This window comes from Sarcophilus harrisii, chromosome 2 (assembly GCF_902635505.1).
Source record: "Sarcophilus harrisii chromosome 2, mSarHar1.11, whole genome shotgun sequence".
Classification (NCBI taxonomy): domain Eukaryota; kingdom Metazoa; phylum Chordata; class Mammalia; order Dasyuromorphia; family Dasyuridae; genus Sarcophilus; species Sarcophilus harrisii.
Window position 1 is genome coordinate 343,315,371 of NC_045427.1, and position 22,799 is coordinate 343,338,169.

General features: G+C 34.6%; 1 protein-coding gene across 2 annotated transcripts in view; it reads left to right on the plus strand.

The window, feature by feature from the left end:
- SPOCK1 (SPARC (osteonectin), cwcv and kazal like domains proteoglycan 1) overlaps window positions 1–22,799 on the plus strand; it is a 616,330-nt gene that overhangs the window by 422,719 nt on the left and 170,812 nt on the right. For both annotated transcript variants that reach the window (XM_031953010.1, XM_031953011.1), the window contains exon 5: window positions 5,055–5,184. In XM_031953010.1, coding sequence (XP_031808870.1) covers window positions 5,055–5,184 — 130 coding nt within the window. The remainder of the gene's footprint in view (window positions 1–5,054; window positions 5,185–22,799) is intronic.

A 22,799-nucleotide genomic window follows, 5' to 3' on the forward strand; every position in this document is an offset into this window, starting at 1 on the left:
TAAAAGGCTAGATTAGAATCTATGATGCTTCACCTGAAGTAAAAACAAACAAACAAACAAAAAAACAAAAAACAAAAAAAAACCCAGGGGTATCAATTCTGATCTCAGACAAAGCAAAAGCAAAAATATACCTACTTAAAATATATAAGGAAGGAAACTATATTTTGCTTAAAGGTACCATAGACAATGAAGTAATATAATATATATGTGATACCACAGAATGCAATAGACAGCAAAACCATACTAGTGGGATATCTCAACCTCTCTCTCTTAGAACTAGATAAAACATAAAACATAAACATAAAACATAAACATAAAACAAGCAACAAAAAGTTGAGGGTGAAATGAATCTCAGAAAACTTAGATATGATAGACCTCTGGAGAAAATTGAATAATGATAGAAAGAAATATATCTTTTTCTCAGAGGTGTATGGTATCCGCACAAAAATTGACCATGAATTAAGGCATAAAACACTCACAATCAATTGGAGAAAGGCAGAAATATTACATACATTCTTTCCAGTTCATGATGCAATAAAAATTACATGTAAATAAAGGGCCATGAAAAAAAACAACTAAAAATTGGAAGTGCAAACTAGATAATTCTAAAGAATGAGTGGAAAAAACAACAAATCAAAGAAATAATCAATGATTACATTTTTATTATAGCTTTGTATTTACAAGATATATGCATGGAAATTTTTCAGCATTGACAATTGCAAACCTTTTGTTCCGATTTTTCCCCTCTTTCCCTCCACCCCCTCCCTCAGATGGCAGGTAGACCAATGCATGTCAAATATGTGAAAGTATTTGATTTTCTCTTCATTGGTGGAAAGTTCTCCCTTTTCATTTTTAAGACTAAAAATTTGATTTTCCTCTATCCTTTCCCTAATCAGATTTACCAAAGACTTATCTATTTTATTGTTTTTTTCATAAAATCAACTCTTAGTTTTATTTATTAATTCAATAGTTTTTTTTTTACTTTCAATATTATTAATTTCTCCTTTTAATTTTAGAATTTCAAGTTTAGTATTTGATTGGGGGGTTTTATTTGGTCTTTTTCTAGCTTTTTAAGTAGCAAGCCCAACTCATTGATCCTCTCTTGGTCTATTTTATTCAAGTTAGCCTCTAAAGATATAAAATTTTCCCTTGTTCCCACTTTGGCTGCATCCCACATATTTTGGTATATTGTCTCATTGTTGTCATTCTCTTGGGTGAAATTATTGTGTCTATGATTTACTGTTTCACCCAATCATTCTTTTTTTTTTTTTAAATTTAATAGCCTTTTATTTACAGGATATATACATGGGTAACTTTACAGGATTAACAATTGCCAAACCTCTTGTTTATGTATTATCTTGGAGATGATTTTCTGTAGTCTTTTTGCTAATATCTTATTGAAGATTTTAGCATCAATATTCATTAGGGAGATTGGTCTATAATTTTCTTTCTCTGTTTTCAGCCTACCTGGTTTAGGTATCAGTACCATGTCTGTGTCATAGAAGGAATTTGGTAGGACTCCTTCATTCCCTATTTTATCAAATAATTTATATAGCATTGGGGCCAATTGTTCTTTAAATGTTTGGTAAAATTCACATGTAAATCCATCTGGTCCTGGGGATTTTTTCTTAGGGAGTTGTTTAATTGCCTGTTCTATTTCTTTTTCTGAAATGGGACTATTCAAGCAATTTACTTCCTCCTCTGTTAGTCTGGGAAATCTGTATTTTTGGAGGTAGTCATCCATTTCACTTAGGTTATCAAATTTATTGGCATAAAGTTGATCAAAATAACTCCTTATTATTTCTCTAATTTCCTCTTCATTGGTGGAAAGTTCTCCCTTTTCAGTTTTAAGACTGCTAATTTCATTTTCCTCCCTCCTTTTTCTAATCAGATTTACCAAAGGCTTATCTATTTTATTGGCTTTTTCATAGAACCAACTCTTAGTTTTATTAATTAGTTCAATAGTTTTTTTACTTTCAATATTTTAATTTCTCCTTTTAATTTTAGAATTTCAAATTTAGTATTTGATTGGGGGTTTTTAATTTGGTCTTTTTTTAGTTTTTTTAGTTGCAAGCCCAATTCATTAATCTTTTCTTTGTTTTATTCAAGTAAGCCTCTAAGGATATTCCCTCTTATTACCGCTTTGGCTGCATCCCACAAATTTTGGTATGACATCTCATCATTGTCATTATCTTGAGTGAAATTATTAATTGTATCTATAATTTGCTTTTCACCCAATCATTCTTTAAGATGAGATTGTTTAGTTTCCAATTACTTTTTGGTGTATTTCCCCCTAACTTTTTGTTGAATGTAGTTTTTATTGCATCGTGATCTGAAAAGAAAGCATTTACTATTTCTGCTTTCTTGCATTTAATTTTGAAGTCTTTATGTCCTAATATATGGTCAATTTTTGAATAGGTTCCATGAACTGCTGAGAAGAAAGTATATTCCTTTCTATCTCCATTCAATTTTCTCCAAAGATCTAACATACCTAATTTTTCTAATATTCTATTTACTTCTTTAATTTCTTTCTTATTTGTTTTGTGTTTTGATTTGTCTAATTCTGAGAATGTAAGGTTGAGATCTCCCACTATTAATTACAGTTTTGTTGCCTATTTCTTCTTGCAACTCTCTTAACTTCTCCTTTAGGAAGTTGGATGCCATACCACTTGGTGCATATATGTTTAATATTGATATTGCTTCGTTGTTTATGCTACCTTTTAGCAGAATGTAGTTTCCTGGCTCACAGTCATTCTTAAAAAGCAATAATGATTGTTGTTACTTTATACAATGCTCGCTTATTTTGTCCAACAGGTATAGATAGTTTAATAATTCAGGACATATTTCCAGATTGCTTTCCAAAATGGTTTTATCATTTTATATTTCCATAAACAATGAATTAGTGCCCAAATTTTCCACATCCTCTTCAGTATTTGTCACTTTCCCCTGATATCATTTTAGCTAATCTGATCCAGGACTGAAGGGTTCTTCTTGATCTCTAATCAAAAGAGGGCTGCTCTATTAATATGTAGAAAGTTGTTTCTTTGGTCCAATAAGTATTCTTCTTTAGAACCCACTTTCTTGGCTTTAGATAATGGTGGGAAGGTGTAGTGCAATGTTCTTTTCTCCTTTCAAGAAAGGTAGTAGGTAGTTAGGTGCCATTTGATAATTTATGATATTACCAAGGATGATTGAATAGGCAAGTTCATTGCAATTCAATAGACATTTATTTAAAATATCTGTATGTTCAGAAGCCTATTTCAGGTGCTAGAAAGTGTCAATGTAAAAGAATATTAAGGTCAAGATATTTTTTCAAAAGTTCTATTGGGAATTCATTGTTCCATAATCTTCACATATTGAAGCAGATATCTCTCCTGTAGAATCATTTCTTGTGAAGGCTCTTTTTGTGGGAGTTAGGATTGGCCTAGTAATATTTTTCTTTTGAGGTGAATTCACTCTCAATGCTACACATGAAAATGTAGTTTGTTGGGAGAGTGGCTGCCTGATAAAAATGAAATGGTGCCTTTGACCACAGGATTATATTGGCTTGTGATACTGTGATGGGGTTTCTTCTGTGGACACAGGTCATCCTAATAGCACTGTACATCACTATGACACAGGTTAGAATTGGAGAAAACTTGAGCTGAAATGAAAGAATAGAACTTTGATTATTTGAACAGTTGAAAGTGGCATTACTTCAGAATCTTTATTGCCTGGCAAATTGCAAGCTGGAATGAAATTGTTTTAAAAATGTATATATGGAACATTTTTTGTTCTTTATACAAAAAAACTTTTCTACAGCTGTGATAGTCATTTAGCTGCATTTAGGAATGCATTTCTATCTACACCACTTTGAGACAGGCTTTGTTCTCAACCTAGAGGACACAGCCTAGCAAGGTCAGAGAAAGAGAATTGCTTATTGGTTTCCTCCACTTCAGAAGTAGAACATTTACCTAATATGTATCTTTGTGTGACATGGTGGAAGGAAGGCTAGATTTGAAATTATAAGACCTGGGTTTGAATCCTAACTTTTCAATTTTCTAGGTTACCATGGGCAAATCAAACAATCTTTCAGACCCTTGACTTCTGAATCTGTAAAAGGAGTGGTTTGTATGAAATAGTTTCTTAGGTCCCACAGATTTAGAGCTGGAAAATATCTCAAAGGTCACTCAATTTCACCCCCTCATTAATCCTATGATTCCCTCAACCCTAGCTTGAGGATATGGTGGTTTAATGGGAGCATCACTGTACTGAGTTTGAATCCTGTCCTGATAATTACTATCTGTGTAATCCTGTAATCTAAAGGTTGGTTTCCTCACCTAGAAAATGGAGATAATACCACCTGTTTTAGAGAGTTATTATGAGGATCAAATAGAAAATGTTTTGAAAATCTTAATTGTATCTATACATGACAGATGCTATTTGTCTTTCTTCCTTCCTCCCCTCCTTCCAGAATGCATACTTTTTGTAAAAGGATTTTTTTTTTACTTTATTTGTATTCCTAGAACCTTGTACAGTGATAGACATACAGGAAGTTCTTAATGAATTTTTTTTTGATTGATGATGATGCTTGCAAAAAAATAAAAGGATGTCCCATTGTCTTGGTGAAGCTTGGTGAAGAACCAATGGGTTTTTGAGTTAATTTTTTTCTGGATCATTAACATTTGCAATGTCTAGCATTTCTTCTTTCCCTGTGAGATGGTGGAAATGTACCTAGAAGCCATTTCTGAGACTGCAAAGAGAGGTCAAATGATCCCCCCCCATTCATGACTCTTGATCCATTGATTTTTTGGTTCTTAGAAAGTCACTTTCAAACTTCTAACTAAAACTGTGCATAATCCATATTTGCTCTACCTTAGTTTCTCAGGATGGCAGGAAGAGTAATTTAGGGGGATAGGGGCTTGCTTGATTAAAAACAGAAAGCTCGTGGGTTTTATTATAATAAGTGTCTTCCCTTCCCACAATTCCATCAGAGAAAAAATTCTCAACCATTTGGTGTTTTGGCTAACTTTTTTTTTCTTTTTTGTGTGTGTGTCTCTGTTTCATAATCTCAGACAAAAGAAGGGGAATGTGGCCCACAAACACTGGACTGGAGCTTCAAATGTAGTTAAGTGCAAACCTTGCACTGCTGCAGCTCACACTGGCCTTGTCTGTGGCTCCGATGGCCACACCTACACCTCTAAGGTAAATGCTCTTTGTTCTCTAAAGCTTTTTTTCATTATCACTGTTATTATAAGTAAACATCTAAAATATTTCATGGCATCTGGACTGAATCAAAAGTTCCATTTCACATATCATTTTGTCAATAAACACATTATGTACATAGATACAAATATATACATACGCCACCTTTATCATACTTGAATTTTATGTGTCTGTGCAACAGATAAACAAATGTAGATAACCCTGCACAGAATAGTCAGATAGGCCAAATGAAATTATTATGTCACATAGGCCAAAGCATGGGTGCCTTGGAGTGGAAGGGGACAAAGGAAGAATAACATATTTCAATGTAACAGATCAGAAAGATTCACCATGGTTCATTCATGGTTCATGAATGGATGTGAGCAATTTTTTTAAAGCCATGAACACTTCAGAACTGTTTACATAATGGAAAAGAGGAAGTTTAATATCTATGGATCAGCATTGCCAGCCTGTGTTGCTGGTCTGTTGAAAATGAGCCTAAGATGCTGCTATCATTTATAAGACCGCACTTTTGGTTTTAAAGAAAAAAACTAAAGACAGATTTGTCAAGAATGGGATGGGACAGTAGGATCCATAGATATCTCTACAGGCCCTTGAAATCCCTCTTTTTTTCTTTGCCAGAAAATTAGTGATGACAAATGAGAGTCAAAGTATGGTAGTGCAACAAGTTGGAGAAGTATGGATATTGAGGAATAGAGACTTGGGTCTAGGAAAGGGATCACAGAAGAAACTATTGGTTGTTCTGTTCATCACATATTTAAGTGTTTTTCCTTGTAGTAATGGAGGATTAAATGGGAGTTGAAGAAGTATTACAATATTGCATTATGAGAGACAAACAAAAGACATCAATTTTAAATGTGTGTGTGTAGGTATAGATAGATAGCCATATATATTGACTATACTGTGTGCAGAGTCTCACATAGGCATGATATGAACTGTACCAGAAAAAGCAGACAAGGACCCTTGTGTTTTGGATGAGATATCCTAGAATGTGGGTCTGTAATATAATTTGCTATAATAAAAACAACTCACATTTCTGGAACATTCTAAGATTTTCAAAGCACTTCCTCTACAATAAGATTTTAAAAAACATAGTATAAAAATGTACTATTACTCAATTAATAGTCTGAAGTTAAGGAACTTAGCCAGGCACATAGCTAATGAATGCAAGATTCAATATTATAACCCAGGCCTTTTCAGCCTAAGTTGAGCTTAAGTATGCTGCCTCTCAAAGTAATAAGCAATAAAATAATAAAGGTACTCACATCAAGGAGAGAGTCCTGGTGGTGAGATGACCTTTGCACCATTCTAAAAACTCTTAGCATTTAATTGCCATTAAGCTTCTCTAGGTTTCTTTGGACAAGTGCATTACTGTTGCATATCTTGTTTCTCCTAGGCCCTTCATTTTTTAAATTTTTATTTATTTTTTTAATTATTTATTTTTAATACACATTGCTTTATGAATCATCTTGAGAGAGAAAAATCATAGCAAAATGGAAAAGCCAAGGGAGATATTAAAAAAATAGATAAAAGAATGAACATAGCATGTGTTGATTTGCATTCAGTCCTCTTAGTTCTTTTTCTAGATGCAGATGGCATTTTCTATCCAAAGTTTATTAAAATTGCTTTGGATCACTTCACCACTGATTTCATAGTTGATCATCGCACATTCTTGATGCTATTTCTGATTCTGCTTGTTTCATTCAGCATCAATTTGGGTAAATATTAACAGGCCTTTCAGCTTGTTTATCAATTTTTATAGAGCAATAATATTCTATTACCTTCATATGAAGGTAATATACAACAACTTGTTCAGTCATTCCTCAACTGATGGGCATTTGCTCATTTTCTAATTCTTTGTTACCACAAAAAAGAGCTGCTACAAACATTTTTTGCACATGTGGGTTCTTGTCCCTACTTTGTGATTTCCTTGGGATACAGATCCAGTGATGGCACTGATTGAAGGGTAGGCACAGTTTTATAGCCCTTTGGGCAAATTTAAAAATTGCTTTCCAGAATGGTTATATCATTCCACAATTCCACCAGCAATTCAATAGTGTCCCAGTTTTCTCACATCCCCTCTAACATTTATGATGATACATTTTTTCCTGTCATCATAGTCAATCTGAAAGGTATGAGGTAGTAGCTCAGAGCTGTTTTAATTTGCATTTCTCTAATCAACAGTGATTTAGAACATTTTTTCATATAACTATAAATGGCTTTAATTTTGTCAACTGAAAATTGTTCATATCCTTTGACCATTTATCAATTAAGAAATGACTTGTATTCTTACAAATTTGACACAGTTTTTTATATATTTTAGAAATGAAGCCTTTATCAGAAATATTGGCTGTAAAGTTTCTTCTCAGCTTTGTTCTTTCCTTTTAATCTTGTTTCTGTTGGTTTTGTTTGTGTAAAACCTTTTTAATTTAATATGATCATAGTTGTCCATTTTGCCTTTCACAATGCTCTTCAGTTCTTCTTTGATCATAAATTCTTCCATTCTCCAAAGATCTGATAGGTAAATTATCCCTTGTTTTCCTTTATGCCCTTTATGCCCCAAATCATGTACCCAGGGTGACTTTATTTTGGTATGAGGTTTGAGATGTAGATCTATTCCCAGTCACTTCCTTTGCAATGTTCCAAGTAACATTTCAGAAGTTAAGGAAATACTTCTAGTCTATAATCTCCCTACCCACTGGTTAGCCATTATAGGCCTTTAGAGAGCCCTTACTGCCAGCTTACCCTGAAAATGGTAATATAATTCTGTGGCTGCATCCTCTTATTATTGACTTCATGTTGCATAGATTATATGTTTTCTGTTCCCTTTAGTTATCATTTTGCTACTCTTGATGTTCACATATATCTGACAAAAGAGAAATTCCATAAAATAGAGGGATGTGACTTGACCTTAGGTTTTTATTCAGTATATTTATACTTCTAGGACTCAATTGAGCAAGCAAAAAGATGGTTCCTCTCTCTCGGCAGAGTCAATAGCCCATATCTCCAAGATCACAGAATCATTATGTGGTAATCATATGGTATGATTTCATCTGGCTAATACAATAATTACTGCTCATCAGACAAAATTATGTGAAAGAAGAAAATTTCATTGTCTGGAGCCCAGCTAGCTTTCTTGTGGCCTTCAGATGGGTCTTGGTCTCAGTGGAGAAATGCAGGAGGCCAGCCATCATGGTGGTGTGAGATGGAGTGAATAAATCTAAGTCCTTCTGAGTCTGTACAAGTCTCTCCCAAAGTGCAGGAAGGAGAAGAACCATCAGGAGCTTGATTAAAGATGGAATGACTCTGGCTGCATTTGTCCCAGCTTATATGCTTTATTTTAATTATGTAATCATAGGTATGAATCTTGTAGAACTTTAGTATTAAGTATATGTACTGAACTAGAGAACTATTAATCACCAAGCTGAACTAGATAACCATTGTTTTATCAATTCCACTGAGTTAGCACCTTTTAAGAATCCTTGTTTCAAGTACAAGAGTTCTGGCCCATAACATCCCCTGCTTTTCTTTTTTTTTTTTTTTTTGCTTGTTTTAGAACATAGGTAGTCATGCCCTCCCTGTCTTCTCAGAGAGGTGAGAACCCCAAAAAGGAAGTGATTACACCCTTCCTGACTTCTCAGAAAAGGGGGTGAAAACACTAAAAAAGAAAGAGATTACACCCTCCCTGATGTGTCAGGAGGGGAGAATTGAAAACACCAAAGGAAATGGGAAATCAAACCAGATAATCAGGTTTTTGAAGGATCTCACTTGAAACAGGTATACATAAATCCATCAACATGGGAGGTATAGCAATATAACACAACATGAATCAACATGAGGAATTATATATGTCCATAAATCCTAGAAATAGTCCAAATGAACCTATTGTCCATTACTTCATGTGTCAGGAAATCCAATAATTCCTAAATGTTTCAGGGAATCCAGTTATTCCTGCAGATTTTGAAGGCCTGTATCAGTCTTATCATCAGAGGGAATCCAATGATTCCTGCTGGTTCTGAAGTTCTGCAACAGTCTCATTATCAGCCATGCTCTTTCAGTGTCAGATGTGTCTTAAGTCTCCTTGTTTTGAGGTTTTTTTCTCTTTTTTTGTCTCTCTCCAATGGACAAGGCAAATATGGGTCATTGGCACCCATCTGATTCCTTCTCCATCTGTAGAAATACAAGCAAACCCTTTACCCCAAGCAGTTGACTTATCTAATCTTTTCCATTCACTACTTTCTGGATCTTTCCTCATCACCTGGCAATTATCTTGGAGCTGCTTGCATGGGACACTGCCCTTCTATTGGGTTAAAAAGCCTGTATTCTCCCCAATTGTAATCCCTTTCTCCTATCTGAGTGCTTTTTGGCTGATAGATCATGTAATCCCTTTCTGCCTTCTGCTTACTTCTCTGCTGTTGGATCATATCAGGATCCTGAACTTCTAAAGACTCTCTGGGTATAAACTCAGCTGCCATTATGCCCTACCTATTTTTTGTTTAAGGTCTTGGAGTTGGGCCCCGATTCTCATTTCCCTGGGCAGTCTACATTCTGAGGCCCAGTGGAAGCCCTTGTTGCATTTTGAACATAGGATTTTGGGTCTTATTCTCCCATCCTATTTTCATACTCTATTTCTATGCCAAAATTGAGCTTTCAAGTGCGCTGCTTTACCATATTGAAAGCATCGACGAGTCTCTCTGGAAGTCCATTGCCAAGAGGAAACCTGTCTTCCCATGTTCTGCATCATAGCCTGGGTATAAAAGGCATATGTGCCCACTGTGGCACAGCATCTTTTGATCTCCTCTAAAGGACCATCCTTGTGTAGTCCTAAGAATTATTCTTCTACAAATGTCATTAGTATTTTCTTTAGCAAATTGTTTGATCATTATTGCTGTTGCAGCATTTTCACCAATAGTTCTTGTGACCAATGTCTGCAGACATCCCATGAAATCAGCAAAGGGTTCATTTGGACCTTGTTCTATTTTTGTGAAGGCTTCTCCTCTATTTTTTTCCTGGGAGGGAGTCCCATGCTTTGATAGTAGCACCAGCAATTTGCTCATATGCTATCATATGCTAATCTGTACTGAAGTGTCTGCACAATGACCTTTACCTGCTAGTTGGTCAAAAATGATTTGTATATTAACTCCAGTTTGCCTATTTTGTTGGGCTTGTATTCTACAGAGTTCACTCTACTCAGAAAGCCACAGCATGTTTTGTCCAGGTTCTAAACATAACCTTGCTATAGATTTCCAATCACTAGGGGTTAAAATTTCATAAGCCAAATTCTCTAATACCATCTTAACATAAGATGATGTAGCCCTATAAAGAGTGCAACTCTTATTCAAATCTTTGATTTTTTTCCAGATCGAAAGGAGTGTATCTTCTCTTTTGTTGACATGAAGAGTCAAATTCTTCAATAACAGGGTATGCTTCTATTAAATCAGATATATCATGTCCTTCTTTTTTTGCTTTAATTAGTGTCTTTTGTAAACTTGTTGTAGGCTGCTTCATAGGTGGTGCTGATTGTGTCACTGCCCCTCCCCCTCCTCCTTCTCCCTCCACCTATGAAGGGTTAATTAAAGGGGGAGTCAGGGGATGGAGAATGTCCTAATAGCTCCTGCTGTGAAGCACCACACTCCTTAATTTCATCAGAATTGTACTTAATTCCTTTCTTGTCTAATTTTTTATCTTTTCCCCCTAGTTTGTCAGTATCTTCCCCCTCCTGCACTTTCTTCTTTTTCCTTATTCTATAACGAATATAATGTACTAAAGCCATTTGTATTAAGTTATATGTATAGAATGTTTTTTTAGGAATGGAATCAGGACCATTATCATTGTAATATTCACTTACTTGCTCTCCTACTAATTTCCACTCATCTGGATCTAATGAACCAAAGAGATGTGTACTATACCATTTCTAAAAGTCTAATGATCTGTTCCCAAGTTACAAATAAATCTTGATTTTTTTTTATCAGTCTAACCATGCTTTCTACACATTTTCCTTGAGGTGGAAAAGGCTCCTTTCTAAACATTTGTCCCATTTCAACTGAAATACTTGTTTAGCCCTTAATAAAGTTTCCTTCTTGTCTATTTTTGTACTCACCCTAATTTCTGGTTCATGGAGACATTTCCACTGAACTCAGAATCGGAGACTTTTCTACTGAAATCAAGATTGGAGGCTTTTCCATTGAACTCAAGATCGTGTCAGTCTGAATTGTTAATCTACATTCCAACACCAAATTGTAACATTCTTGTTGGTTTTCTGGAGGTCTCTGGAGCAGCCTTTCTTTCAGTTGAGTAATCACCACAAAGTCCAAATCCTTTATTTTTTCCTTCACAGTCTAGTTTCCTTGCCCGGGGCCCAGCTAGCTTTCTTGCAGCCTTCAGATGAACCTTGGTCTCAGTGGAGAAATTTAAGAGGCCAGCTACTACAGTGGTTTGAGATGGAGTGAATCTGTCTCTAAGTCTCCCAGAGTCTGTACCAGTCTCTCCCAAGGTGTAGGAAGGAGGAGAGCCATCAGGAGCCTGATCAAAGATAAAATGTCTCTGGCTGAGTTTGTCCCAGCTTTCTATTTTAATTACATCATCATAGGTGTGGATCTTGTGGAAGTCTACTGGCACATAACAGGCACTAAGACTTTCTCCCTCAATTTTTTATAGTTTTCTCTGGACAAGTGGTGTGGAGTGCATGCTTTCTTCAAGGCAATGCACCAGAGTCCAGTAAAACTATTTAGTAGCTTTCTTTTTGAAAAAAGTAAAAAAGAGAGAGAGAGAGAGAAAGAGAGAGAGAGAGAGAGAGAGAGAGAGAGAGAGAGACAGAGATAAGTGCTTAGTCATCTCTCTCTCTCTCTCTCTTTTTTTTTTTTTGGATTGAATATTTTCCTTTCTTGGCCTACAGGAAAACTATTTTGGCTCTCTATGTCCATTATAAATTGTCTATGGAATCTAGTTTAGCTAGATATATGTATTTTTTTTGAGAAAAGTTTGGAACTTTCTCAAAATGGGCTTATATAAGGACTCTGTTATGGTGATAATGAAGAAAATGCTGAATTTGGAATGAAATCTGCTTTGGAATCCTAGACTCACCAACTGTAATCTTTTAGGACTCATTTCCTCAATGTGGTCATAATTTCCTAATCTATAAAATGAAAATGTTAGATGAGATTACCTTTGAATTATTCTTCAGTTTTCTATGATTTTAAGATTATTTTATGATTCTTTCCTTAAAAGTGTTATTCCTGAAAGAGATTTCATCTGTCTCTTTTATTAAGTCTTCCTTAGTAAGGCTCTACCCATTCCTGGTAAACTCTAGAATCAAATTTAAACTCTTCTATTTGACATTTGAGAATCTTTCAAAACTTGCATCAGTCTATGGTTCCAAGCTTATTTCATATTATTCCCTTGCTCACAGTTATATGCTTATATAGTTAATATAGTTTATATTGTTAATCAGATTGGTCTTCAAATTTAAGACAAGGGGTATGGGCTGGATAATATCTAAGGATATTATCCTTATTGTGACTCCAAAACTATAATCCTTCAAAGACAAGCTTCTGCATGGGGAATCTAAACCTTTTTCTTGCTTCCTGAGGATCAGGGTTCTCTATTTCTACAACTCTCCAAAGGGAGAAAAAAACACAGCTGATTTCAGGTGCTTCAGTCTCCTTATCCTCCTGGCCCAAGTAAGGGCAACTTCTTTTCTCTAGTCTTTTTTATTCCTTCTCTTGAGCAGACCAGATGTTCTGAAAATCATTTGTCTTTTCTGGACTAGTAGGAAGGGGTTTTATATAAGCTGGAAATTCAACATCTACTTTGTCTTCTGGCATAAATTCATCTGCTGATAATTGAAACCAAGGGGGTGGAGCCAAGATGGTGAAGAGGACACACTCTTCATTCTGAGCTCTCCTGCTACCCTCACATTAATTATGAAATTCAGCCTCTAAAATAGTGCTTGACTGGTAGAATCCATGAATATTGGGAGTGCAGCAAATTACCAGCAGAAGATAATTTCAAAGATCACCAGAAAAGGTCTGTTTTGATAGGGCATGAGCATGGGAGGAGAATAGGTACAGGCAGGGAGACTAGTTCATGGAGCAGACTGGAAGCAGGGGGGGTGGGCTCCCCAAGGCAGAGAATCTATGAAGAGTTCTCTACCACAGTGTTGGCTACTCTATCCTGGTTGCAAGCCAGTAGATCAGCAGAGAATTTATAAAACATCCGACAGAAACACAAAAGATAAAGAGTGTAACCCAAAGTTCAGGAGTCTCATGGGACCTGGCCACACCCACCCAGCACTGGGAGTGACTCAGCATGATCCCAGCACAGCCGCTGTCACTTCCTGGTCTGTAGAGGAAGCTTGGAACCTCCTTGCTCTAAAAGCAAATCCCAACTTAAAAAAATAGTAAAAAGGCAAAGTGAGCTTCTATTGTGAAAGAGAACAGATTTCAAACCCTGAGGAGACTAAAAGAAGATTGTCTCCAGACAAAGCCCCAAAGGGTGATATAACCTGGTCCCCACCACACAAGACTCTCCTAGAAGAAATTAAAAAGAATCTTAAAAGAGCTAGAAAAAAAAATAAGGTAAGGAAAGAGTTTGGAAAAGCATATAACTCATTAAGAGAAAGATGTGGCAAAGTGGAAAAAGAATAAAACTTCCTGAAATGAGAAATGGAAAAGGTAAAGAACTCGCAGGAAAACAGAATTTGTGAATTGGAAAAAGAGAATGACTGCTTAAAAAAATTGTGAAATGAAAAAAAAATTCCATAAAACAATATATATTTAAAGACTCGAGTGGACAAATACTAAAAAAAAAAAGTAAAAAAGTAAATGAAGAAAAAATTTCATTAAAAATCAGAACTAAACAAATGGAAATGAATGAATCAATGAACCAAAACAAAAGAATGAAAAAATAAAAAAAAAAGTTAAATACCTACCTGGGAAAACAACAAACCTGGAAAATAGATCTAGGAGAGATAATCTAAGGATAACTGGACTCCCTGAAAATCATGATGAAAAAAAGAATTTAGACACTATTTTTCAGGAAATCATCAAAGAGAACTGCCTAGATGTCATAGAATCAGAAGGAAAATTGCCATTGAAAGAATTCATCAAACACCTCCTGAAAGAGACCCCAAAATTAAAATTCCAAGGAATATGGTGGTTAAATTTCAGAACTATTGGGCCAAGGATAATATATTACAAGCAGCCAGAAAAAAACAATTCGAATACCAAAGAACCACAATAAGGATTACTCAGGATCTAGCAGCTTTCACATTAAAGAATTGAAGGGCCTGGAATCTGAGATTCTGAAAGGCATATTGGGGAACTTGGAATGTAGCCAAGAAAAAGCTACCTGGCTAAATTGAGCATTATCTTCCAGGGAAGAAGATGGGCATTCAATGAAACAGGTGAATTCCATTGATTTCTGATAAAAAAACCAGAGGTATGCAAAAATTTGACCTCAAAATATAAGACTCAAGAGAAGCATAAAAAAGGTAAAAAGAACTCTTGGCAACTGTATTTCTGTTTGGGCATATATAGAGAGTGCATGTATAATTTGGTTTTACTATTAAAATATAAAAAAGGATTAGAGGCAGAAAGGGGATTGTACCAGAAAAAGGGAAAAGTAGAGGTAAAATGAAGGAAATTACATCTCATGTAGAGGCAAAGAAAAGCTACTGTATTTGAGGAAAAGAAGGGAGTGGGATGAACATTGTGTGAATCTTGCTCTCATCACATTTGGCTCACAGAGAAAATATTAGACATGTTTGGTTTACATAAAAACTCTCACACTTCATTAAAAATTGGGAGGGAAAAGCGAAAAGGGAAGGGGTAGGCTAAATAGTAGAGAATATTAGAGAAATAAAAGGGGAAAGGTGTAAGAAAGGGGGAGGGCTGCTTGAGGCAAGTGGTGCCCCTAAGTTAAATACTGGGGAGGGGGGTAAGGGAGAAAGGAAAGAGAAAAGTATAATGTGGAAATAATAGCATGGTAGGAAATACAGAATTAGTAGTTTTAACCATAAATGTGCATGGGGTGAACTCTCCCATAAAGCTGAAAGGGATAGCAGACTGGATTAAAATAATCCTACAATAGACTATTTACAGGAAACACATTTAAAGCAGGGTGATAAATACAGAGTAAAGGTAAAAGGTTGGAGCAGAATTTATTATGCTTCCAAGTAAAGTAAAAAAAAAAAAAAAAAAAAAAAACAGAGGTAGCCATCCTTAGATCAAACAAAAGCAAAAATTGATCTAATTAAAAGAGATAAGGAAGGAAACTATATCTTGCTAAAGGGTAGCATAACATTGAAGCATTATCAATTTGAAACATATATGCATCTAAATTCCTAAAGGAGAAGTTAAGAGAGCTGCTAGAAGAAAAAGACAGCAAAACTATAATAGTGGGAGATCATAACCTTGGCCTCTCAGAATTAGATAAATCAAACCACAAAATAAATAAGAAAGAAGTTAAAGAGGTAAATAGCATACTAAAAAAGTTAGATATGATAGATCTTTGGAGAAAACTGAATGGAAACAGAAAGGACTACACCTTTTTCTTGGCAGTTCATGGAATCTATACAAAAATTGACCATATATTAGGACATAAAGACCTCAAAACCAAATGCAAAAAGGCAAAAATAGTAAATTCATTCTTTTCAGATCACATTGCAATAAAAATTACATTCAATAAAAAGCCAGGGGAAAATAGACCAAAAAGGAATTGGAAACTAATCTCATCCTAAAGAAGGAATGAATACATATTAATTAGACACAATTAGTAATTTCATCCAAGAAAATGACAATAATGAGACAACATACCAAAATTTCTGGAATGAAGCCAAAGAGGGTAATAAGGGGATTTTGTTTTTATCTCTAGAGGCTTATTTGCATAAAATAGAGAAAGAGAAGATCAATGAATTCAGATTGCAACTAATATACTAGAAAAAGAGCAAATTAAAAAAAACAATTAATACTAAACTTGAAATTCTAAAAATAAAAAGAGAGATTAATAAAATTGAAATGAAAAAAAACTGTTGAATTAATAAATAAAACTAAGAGTTGGTTCTACAAAAAAAAAAAAAAAAAGACAACAAAATAGATATAATCCCTTGTTAAATTTGATTAGAAAAAGGACCGAGGAAAATGAAATTGTTAGCCTTAAAAATGAAAACAAAGAACTTTCCACTAATGAAGAGTAAATTAGAGCAATAATTAGGAGTTACTTTGTCCAACTTTATGCCAAGAAATTCAATAACCTAAATGAAGTGGATGAATACCTACAAAAATATTGATAGCCCAGATTAACAGAGGAGGAAATAAATCGCTTAAGTAGTTCCATTTAAGAAAAAAAAAAAAAAAAGAAGAAGAAGAAGTTATTAAACAACTCCCTAAGAAAAAAATCCCCAGGACCAGATGAATTTACATCTGAATTCTACCAAACATTTAAAGAACAATTAACTCCAATACTATATAAATTATTTTTAAAAATAGGGAAGGAAGGGGCCCTACCAAACGCCTTCTATGACACAGACATACTTAAACCAGCTAGGATGAAAACAGAGAAAGAAAATTATAGATCAATCTCCCTAATAAATATTGATGCAAAAATCTTAAATAAAATCTTAACAAAAAGATTACAGAAAATCATCCCCTGGGTAATACACCATGATCAAGTAGGATTTATACTAGAAATGCAGGGCTAGTTCAGTAATAGGAAATCTATTAGGCATTATTGACTATATTAATAACCAAATTAACAAAAACAAAATGATCATCTCAATAGATGCAGAAAAAGTATTTGATAAAATCCAAAACCCATTCCTATTAAAAAACACTTGCGAGCATAGGAATAAATAGAATTTTCCTTAAAATAGTCAGTAGCATCTATTTAAAACCATCAGCAAGCATCATATGCAATGTGGATAAACTAGAACCATTTCCAAAAAGATTAGGAGTGAAACTATGACTATTACTATTCAATATTTTTTTAGAAATGCTAGCTTTGGCAAAGAGATGAAAAAGAGATTAAAGGAATTAGAGTAGAGGAAACCAGATTATCACTCTTTGCAGATGATATGATGGTATGCTTAGAAAACCCCAGAGAATGAACTAAAAAGCTATTACAAATAATCCACAATTTTAGCAAAGTTGCAGAATACAAAATATCCACATAAATCATCAGCATTTTTATACATCACTAACAAAATCCAACAGCAAGAGATATAAAGAGAAATTCAATTTAAAATAACTTCCAATAGTATAAAATATTTGGGAATCTATCTTCCAAGGGAAAGTCAGGACCTATATGAACAAAACTGACTTTCCACACAAATAAAGTCAGATCTAAACAATTGGAAAAACATTAAGTACTCTTGGATAGATCAAGCGTATATAATAAAGATGACAATGCTACCTAATCTATTTATGTACTGCTCCCAAGAAGCTCCCAAGCTCCCAAGAAACTATCTTACTGACCTAGAAAAAATAACAACAAAATTCATCTGGAAGAACAAAAGGTTAAGAATTTCAAGGGAACTAATTTTTTTCATTAAATGAAGGTGGCCTAACTAGATCAAAAACTATATTATAAAGCAGTGGTCATCAAAACTATTTGGTACTGGCTAAGAAATAGACTATATAGGTTAGGTTCAGAGGACAAAATAGTAAACAACTATAGCAATCTAGTGTTTGACAAATCCAAAGACCCCAGCTTTGGGGATAAAAATTCACTGTTTGACAAAAACTGCTGGGAAAATTAGAAACTAGTATGGCAGAAACTAGGCACACTTAACACCATATACCAAGATAAGGTCAAAATGGGTTCATGATCTGGACATCAAGAATGATATTATAAATAATTTAGAACATAGGGTAGTTTACCTCTTAGACCTGTGGAGGAAGAAGGAATCTATGACTAATGAAGAACTAGAGATCATTATTGATCACAAAATAGACAATTTTGATTATATTAAGGTAAAAAGGTTTTATACAAACAAAACTAATTGCAGAAAAGATTATAAGGGAATCAATAAAGTGGGAAAACATTTTCACAGCTAAAGGTTCTGATAAAAAACACATTTTCAAAATATATAGGAAACTGACTCAAATGTATAAGAAATCAAGCCATTCTCCAATCGATAAATGGTCAAAAGATATGAACAGACAATTTTCAGATGAAGAAAGTGAAACTATTTCTAGTTACATGAAAAGATGCTCCAAATAATTATTGATCAGAGAAGAATAAAAGCAACTCTGAGATATCATTACACACCTGTCAGATTGGCTAGGATGACAGGAAAATAAAATGATGAATGTTGAGGAGACATTGACTCATTGTTGGTGGAATTGTGAATGAATTCAAACATTCTGGAGAGCAATTTGGAACTATGCTCAAAAAGTTATCAAACTGTGCATACCCTTTGATCCAGTAGTGTTACTACTGGACTTATATGCCAAAGAGATCTTAAAGGAGGGAAAAGGACCCATATGTGCAAAATATTTGTGGCAGCTCTTTTTATATATAGTGGCAAGAAACTGTAAGCTGAGTGAATGCCTGTCAGTTGGAGAATGGTTGAATAAGTTATGATATATGAATGTTATGGAATATTATTGTTCTATATCAAATGATCACTAGGAAGATTTCAGAGAGGCCTGGAGAGACTTACATGAACTGATGCTGTGAAATAAACAGAATGAGAAATTTGTTATAAATGGCAACAACAAGATTATAAGATGATCAACTCTGATGGATGTGTCTCTCTTCAACAATGAGATGATTCAAACCAGTTCCAATTGTTCAGTAAAGAAGAGAATCAGCTATACCCAGCGAAAGAACACTGGGGAATGAGTGTGGACCACAACATAGCATTTCCAATCTTTCTGTTATTGTTTACTTGCATTTTTGTTTTCCTTCTCAGGTTTTTTCTTTCTAGATTCAATTTTTCTTGTGCAGCAAGATAACTCTATAAATATGTATACATTATAAAAATGTATATATTGTATTTAACATATACTTTAACATATTTCACATGTATTGCACTACCTTCCATCTAGGTGAGAGGCGGGGAGAAGGAGTGGAAAAGTTGACACAGAAGGTTTTGCAAGGGTTAATGTTGAAAAATTACCTATGCATGTTTTATAAATAAGAAGTTATAACAATAAAGTTAAAAAAATTAACAATTAAAAAGTGTTCATTGGAAACCAAAAAGGCAAGAACACAGATGCATTTACATGCCACCCCTATCCCCAACATTTAACTCTTCAATAGCTGTTGAGCAATTAATAAATAGTTCATTTACTAGTAAATTATAATTAGTATAGACTCAGAAAAGAGATTGTTAAACACTACCATTGAGAAGAAAGCATCTGTAATATCTCTTAATATGTGCATATGTATATGCATGAGGAGAGCTGGGCCTGCAGCATAGGCTTTATTTTGGCTTTTTTGTCATTATAGATTACATTCCTTCAAAGGCCACCTTAATAATTTAAATGATTGCTTCCAAATAAAGGTCATGTTTTAATGCCTCAGTAAATAAAATCTTTATCAGCAGTAATTTCCCAGAACCAGGGTCCTAACAGAATTTAAGGCTAGAAAAGACCATCTAGTCCAAAGCTTTTATTTTATGGATGAATAAACAAGGTGCAGTGAAATAAATAACTTGTTCACATTCAAAATTCAATAAATCAAATCTACCAAGTAAATATTAAGCACCTGATATATGCTAAACTATGAGGAGGCAAGAATAGAAAAAGGAAACACTGTCTCCCTTCAAAGTGCTTACATTCTGTTGGAGGAGAGGTATAACTGCACCTAAATAAGTAAATGAAAATAATTACAAAGCAATGCAATTGTGATTTCAAAAGAAACAATTCATTAACAACTGGGTTATCAAGCAAATCTTAGAATGTGGTATCCAAAATTTCCTTGAAAGGAAACTCGGCAGCAAAGCTCATCCTCAGGAGACATATTCTATAGCTAGTATTTTTGCTAACATACTATGTAATCTTTCCTCTCTGAAATTCAGCTATCTTTGTAGAGTACCTTCTTGGCCCTTCACCATCATGGTCCACTCTTACTTGAGAGGCCAATTGTTTATGATCCAGCCACCAGAGCAGAAGTACCTGGCTCCAAATTGCTTCCTCCTCACGTTTCCCATATGTGGAGTAATCCAAGTAAATTGACTGCACCTATCCTGAGCTACTCTATGTGTGCAGTCATTACAGGAACCAGGAAAGGATATACCCCCCAATCAACTGATGCTTAATTCATGGACAAATTCTCCTCCTCTCCTTCCCGTTACCAGTACAATTTAAAGTCCTTTTTTTGCTGAGGGAAAAATAGGATCATCTCACCCTTAAGTGGGCTTTTTATTCGTAAGTTGGATCTTTTGTTCAAGTGGATTTTTGATTACACTTCTCAACCAAGAGTTTCTAGTGAGCTTGTCTTTTTAAATGCTCCTTTAGAGGTATGAACTCAAAGGTTGACTCCTCCTCCAAGAGTGGGATTGTGGGAGCTGTGACTTGTGAATCTCCTCCACTGAGCTTGTGAATCTCCTCTAGTAGGCTCCTCCTCTTATATGTTCTCTTAAAGGTGTGAAGTCTAATGTGTGAACTCTCTTAAAGGTGTGAACTAATTACATAAGCATTATCTCTATCAATTTCCAGTAATTAACACCTTGTTTCAAGTTCTGGCCCATAACAACTCTGTATCTCTGACCAATGTCTACACAACTGAGTACTAATTTTTTTTTTAAACTTGACTTCTGATGTACTCGCTGGGCCAGGTGGATGGATAAGCACCTTCCTTGCTGCTACCTCTAGGCTATCCTTTTGTCACCATCAGTCAATCACCTCTCTTCTGTTTCTTTTTTTTTCATACACACACACACACACACAATTATTTTGCTTCACAAGAAAAATCAGATCAAAAAGGGGGGAAAATGAAAAAGAAAATGTAAGCAAACAACAGCAAAACAAGTGAAAATGTTTTGTTGTGATCCACACTGAGTTCTCACAGTCCTCTCTTTGGATTTAGATGGCTCTCTTCATTACAAGATCATTAGAACTGTCCTGAATCATCTCACTGTTGAACAAAGCCATGTCCATCAGAACTGATCATCATATAATCTTATTGTTGCCATGTACAATGATCTCCTGGTTCTGCTCATTTCACTTACCATCAGTTCATGTAAGTCTCTCCAGGCCTCTCTGAAATCTTCTTGGTGATCATTTCTTATAGAACAATAGCATTCATATATCATAACTTATTCAACCATTCTCCAACTGATGGGCATCCAACTCAGCTTCCAGTTTCTTGCCACTATAAAAAGGGCTGCCACAAACATTTTGCACATGTTGATCCCTTTCCCTCCTCTAAGATCTCTTCAGCATATAAGCCCAGTAGAAACACTGTTAAATTAAAGGTGCACATTTTTATAATCCTTTGGGCAAAAAATGTGCCCTCCAACTTGCTCTCCAAAATGGTTGGATCAGTTCACAATTCCACCAACAATGTATCAGTGCTCCAGTTTTCCCACATTCCCTCCCACATTCGTCATTACTTTTCCTGTCATATTAGCCAATCTGACAGGTGTGTAGTACTATCTCAGATTGTCTTAATTTACATTTCTCTGATTAATAGTGATTTAGAGCACCTTTTCATGTAACTAGAAATATTTTCAATTTCTTCATCTGAAAATTGTTCATATCCTTTGATCATTTCTCAATTGGAGAATGGCTTGAATTCTTTTAAAGTTGAGTCAGTTCTCTATATATGTTAGAAATGGGGTCTTTATCAGAACTTTGAATATAAAAATGTTTTCCCCAATTTATTGCTTCTCTTCTAATCTTGTCTCCATTAGTTTTGTTTGTACAAAAATTTTTTAACAGCATAATCAAATTATCTATTTTGTGTTCAATAATGAACTCTAGTTCTTCTTTGATCATACATTCCTTCCTTCTCCGCAGATCTAACACTATCCTTTGTTCTTTTAATTTGCTTATATCGCTCTTTATGTCTAAATCATGAACCATTTCAACTTTATTTTGGTATTCGGTGTTAGGTGTGGGTCAATGACTAGTTTCTGCCATACTGCTCTTTCTTGTTTCAATGTATCCATCTGTATATACTCCAGGCACATTCCTCACTGCTACTTCTAGACTATCTCTATGTCACCATTAATCAATCACCTCTTCTCCTTCCTATTTCAATGCACCCATCTGTATTCTCCAGGCCACACACTGATACAGTCATTTATATCTCCAGAAAAGTTTTTATCTACATGGGCCACTGGAAAGAGGACTGGATTTGGGGCCAGAAGCCCCAAATGTATAATAATAGCTCTAGACCTCAAATATCTAGTTTACAATGGAAAGCTATAATTTCAAACCCTATGCTCCTCAAGAAGATAGAAAAATTAATGAGTGATCACCCACACTTAACCATCTTTCTACTTTCATAAATGTGGGAATTCAGTGAACTGAAGACTTGAATTACTTTTATGTTTATATATATATATATATATATATATCTTATACATAGACTACCTGTATCTTTGTTTTTTGGTCCAAGTTGCTTGCTATTTACTATCTTATGAT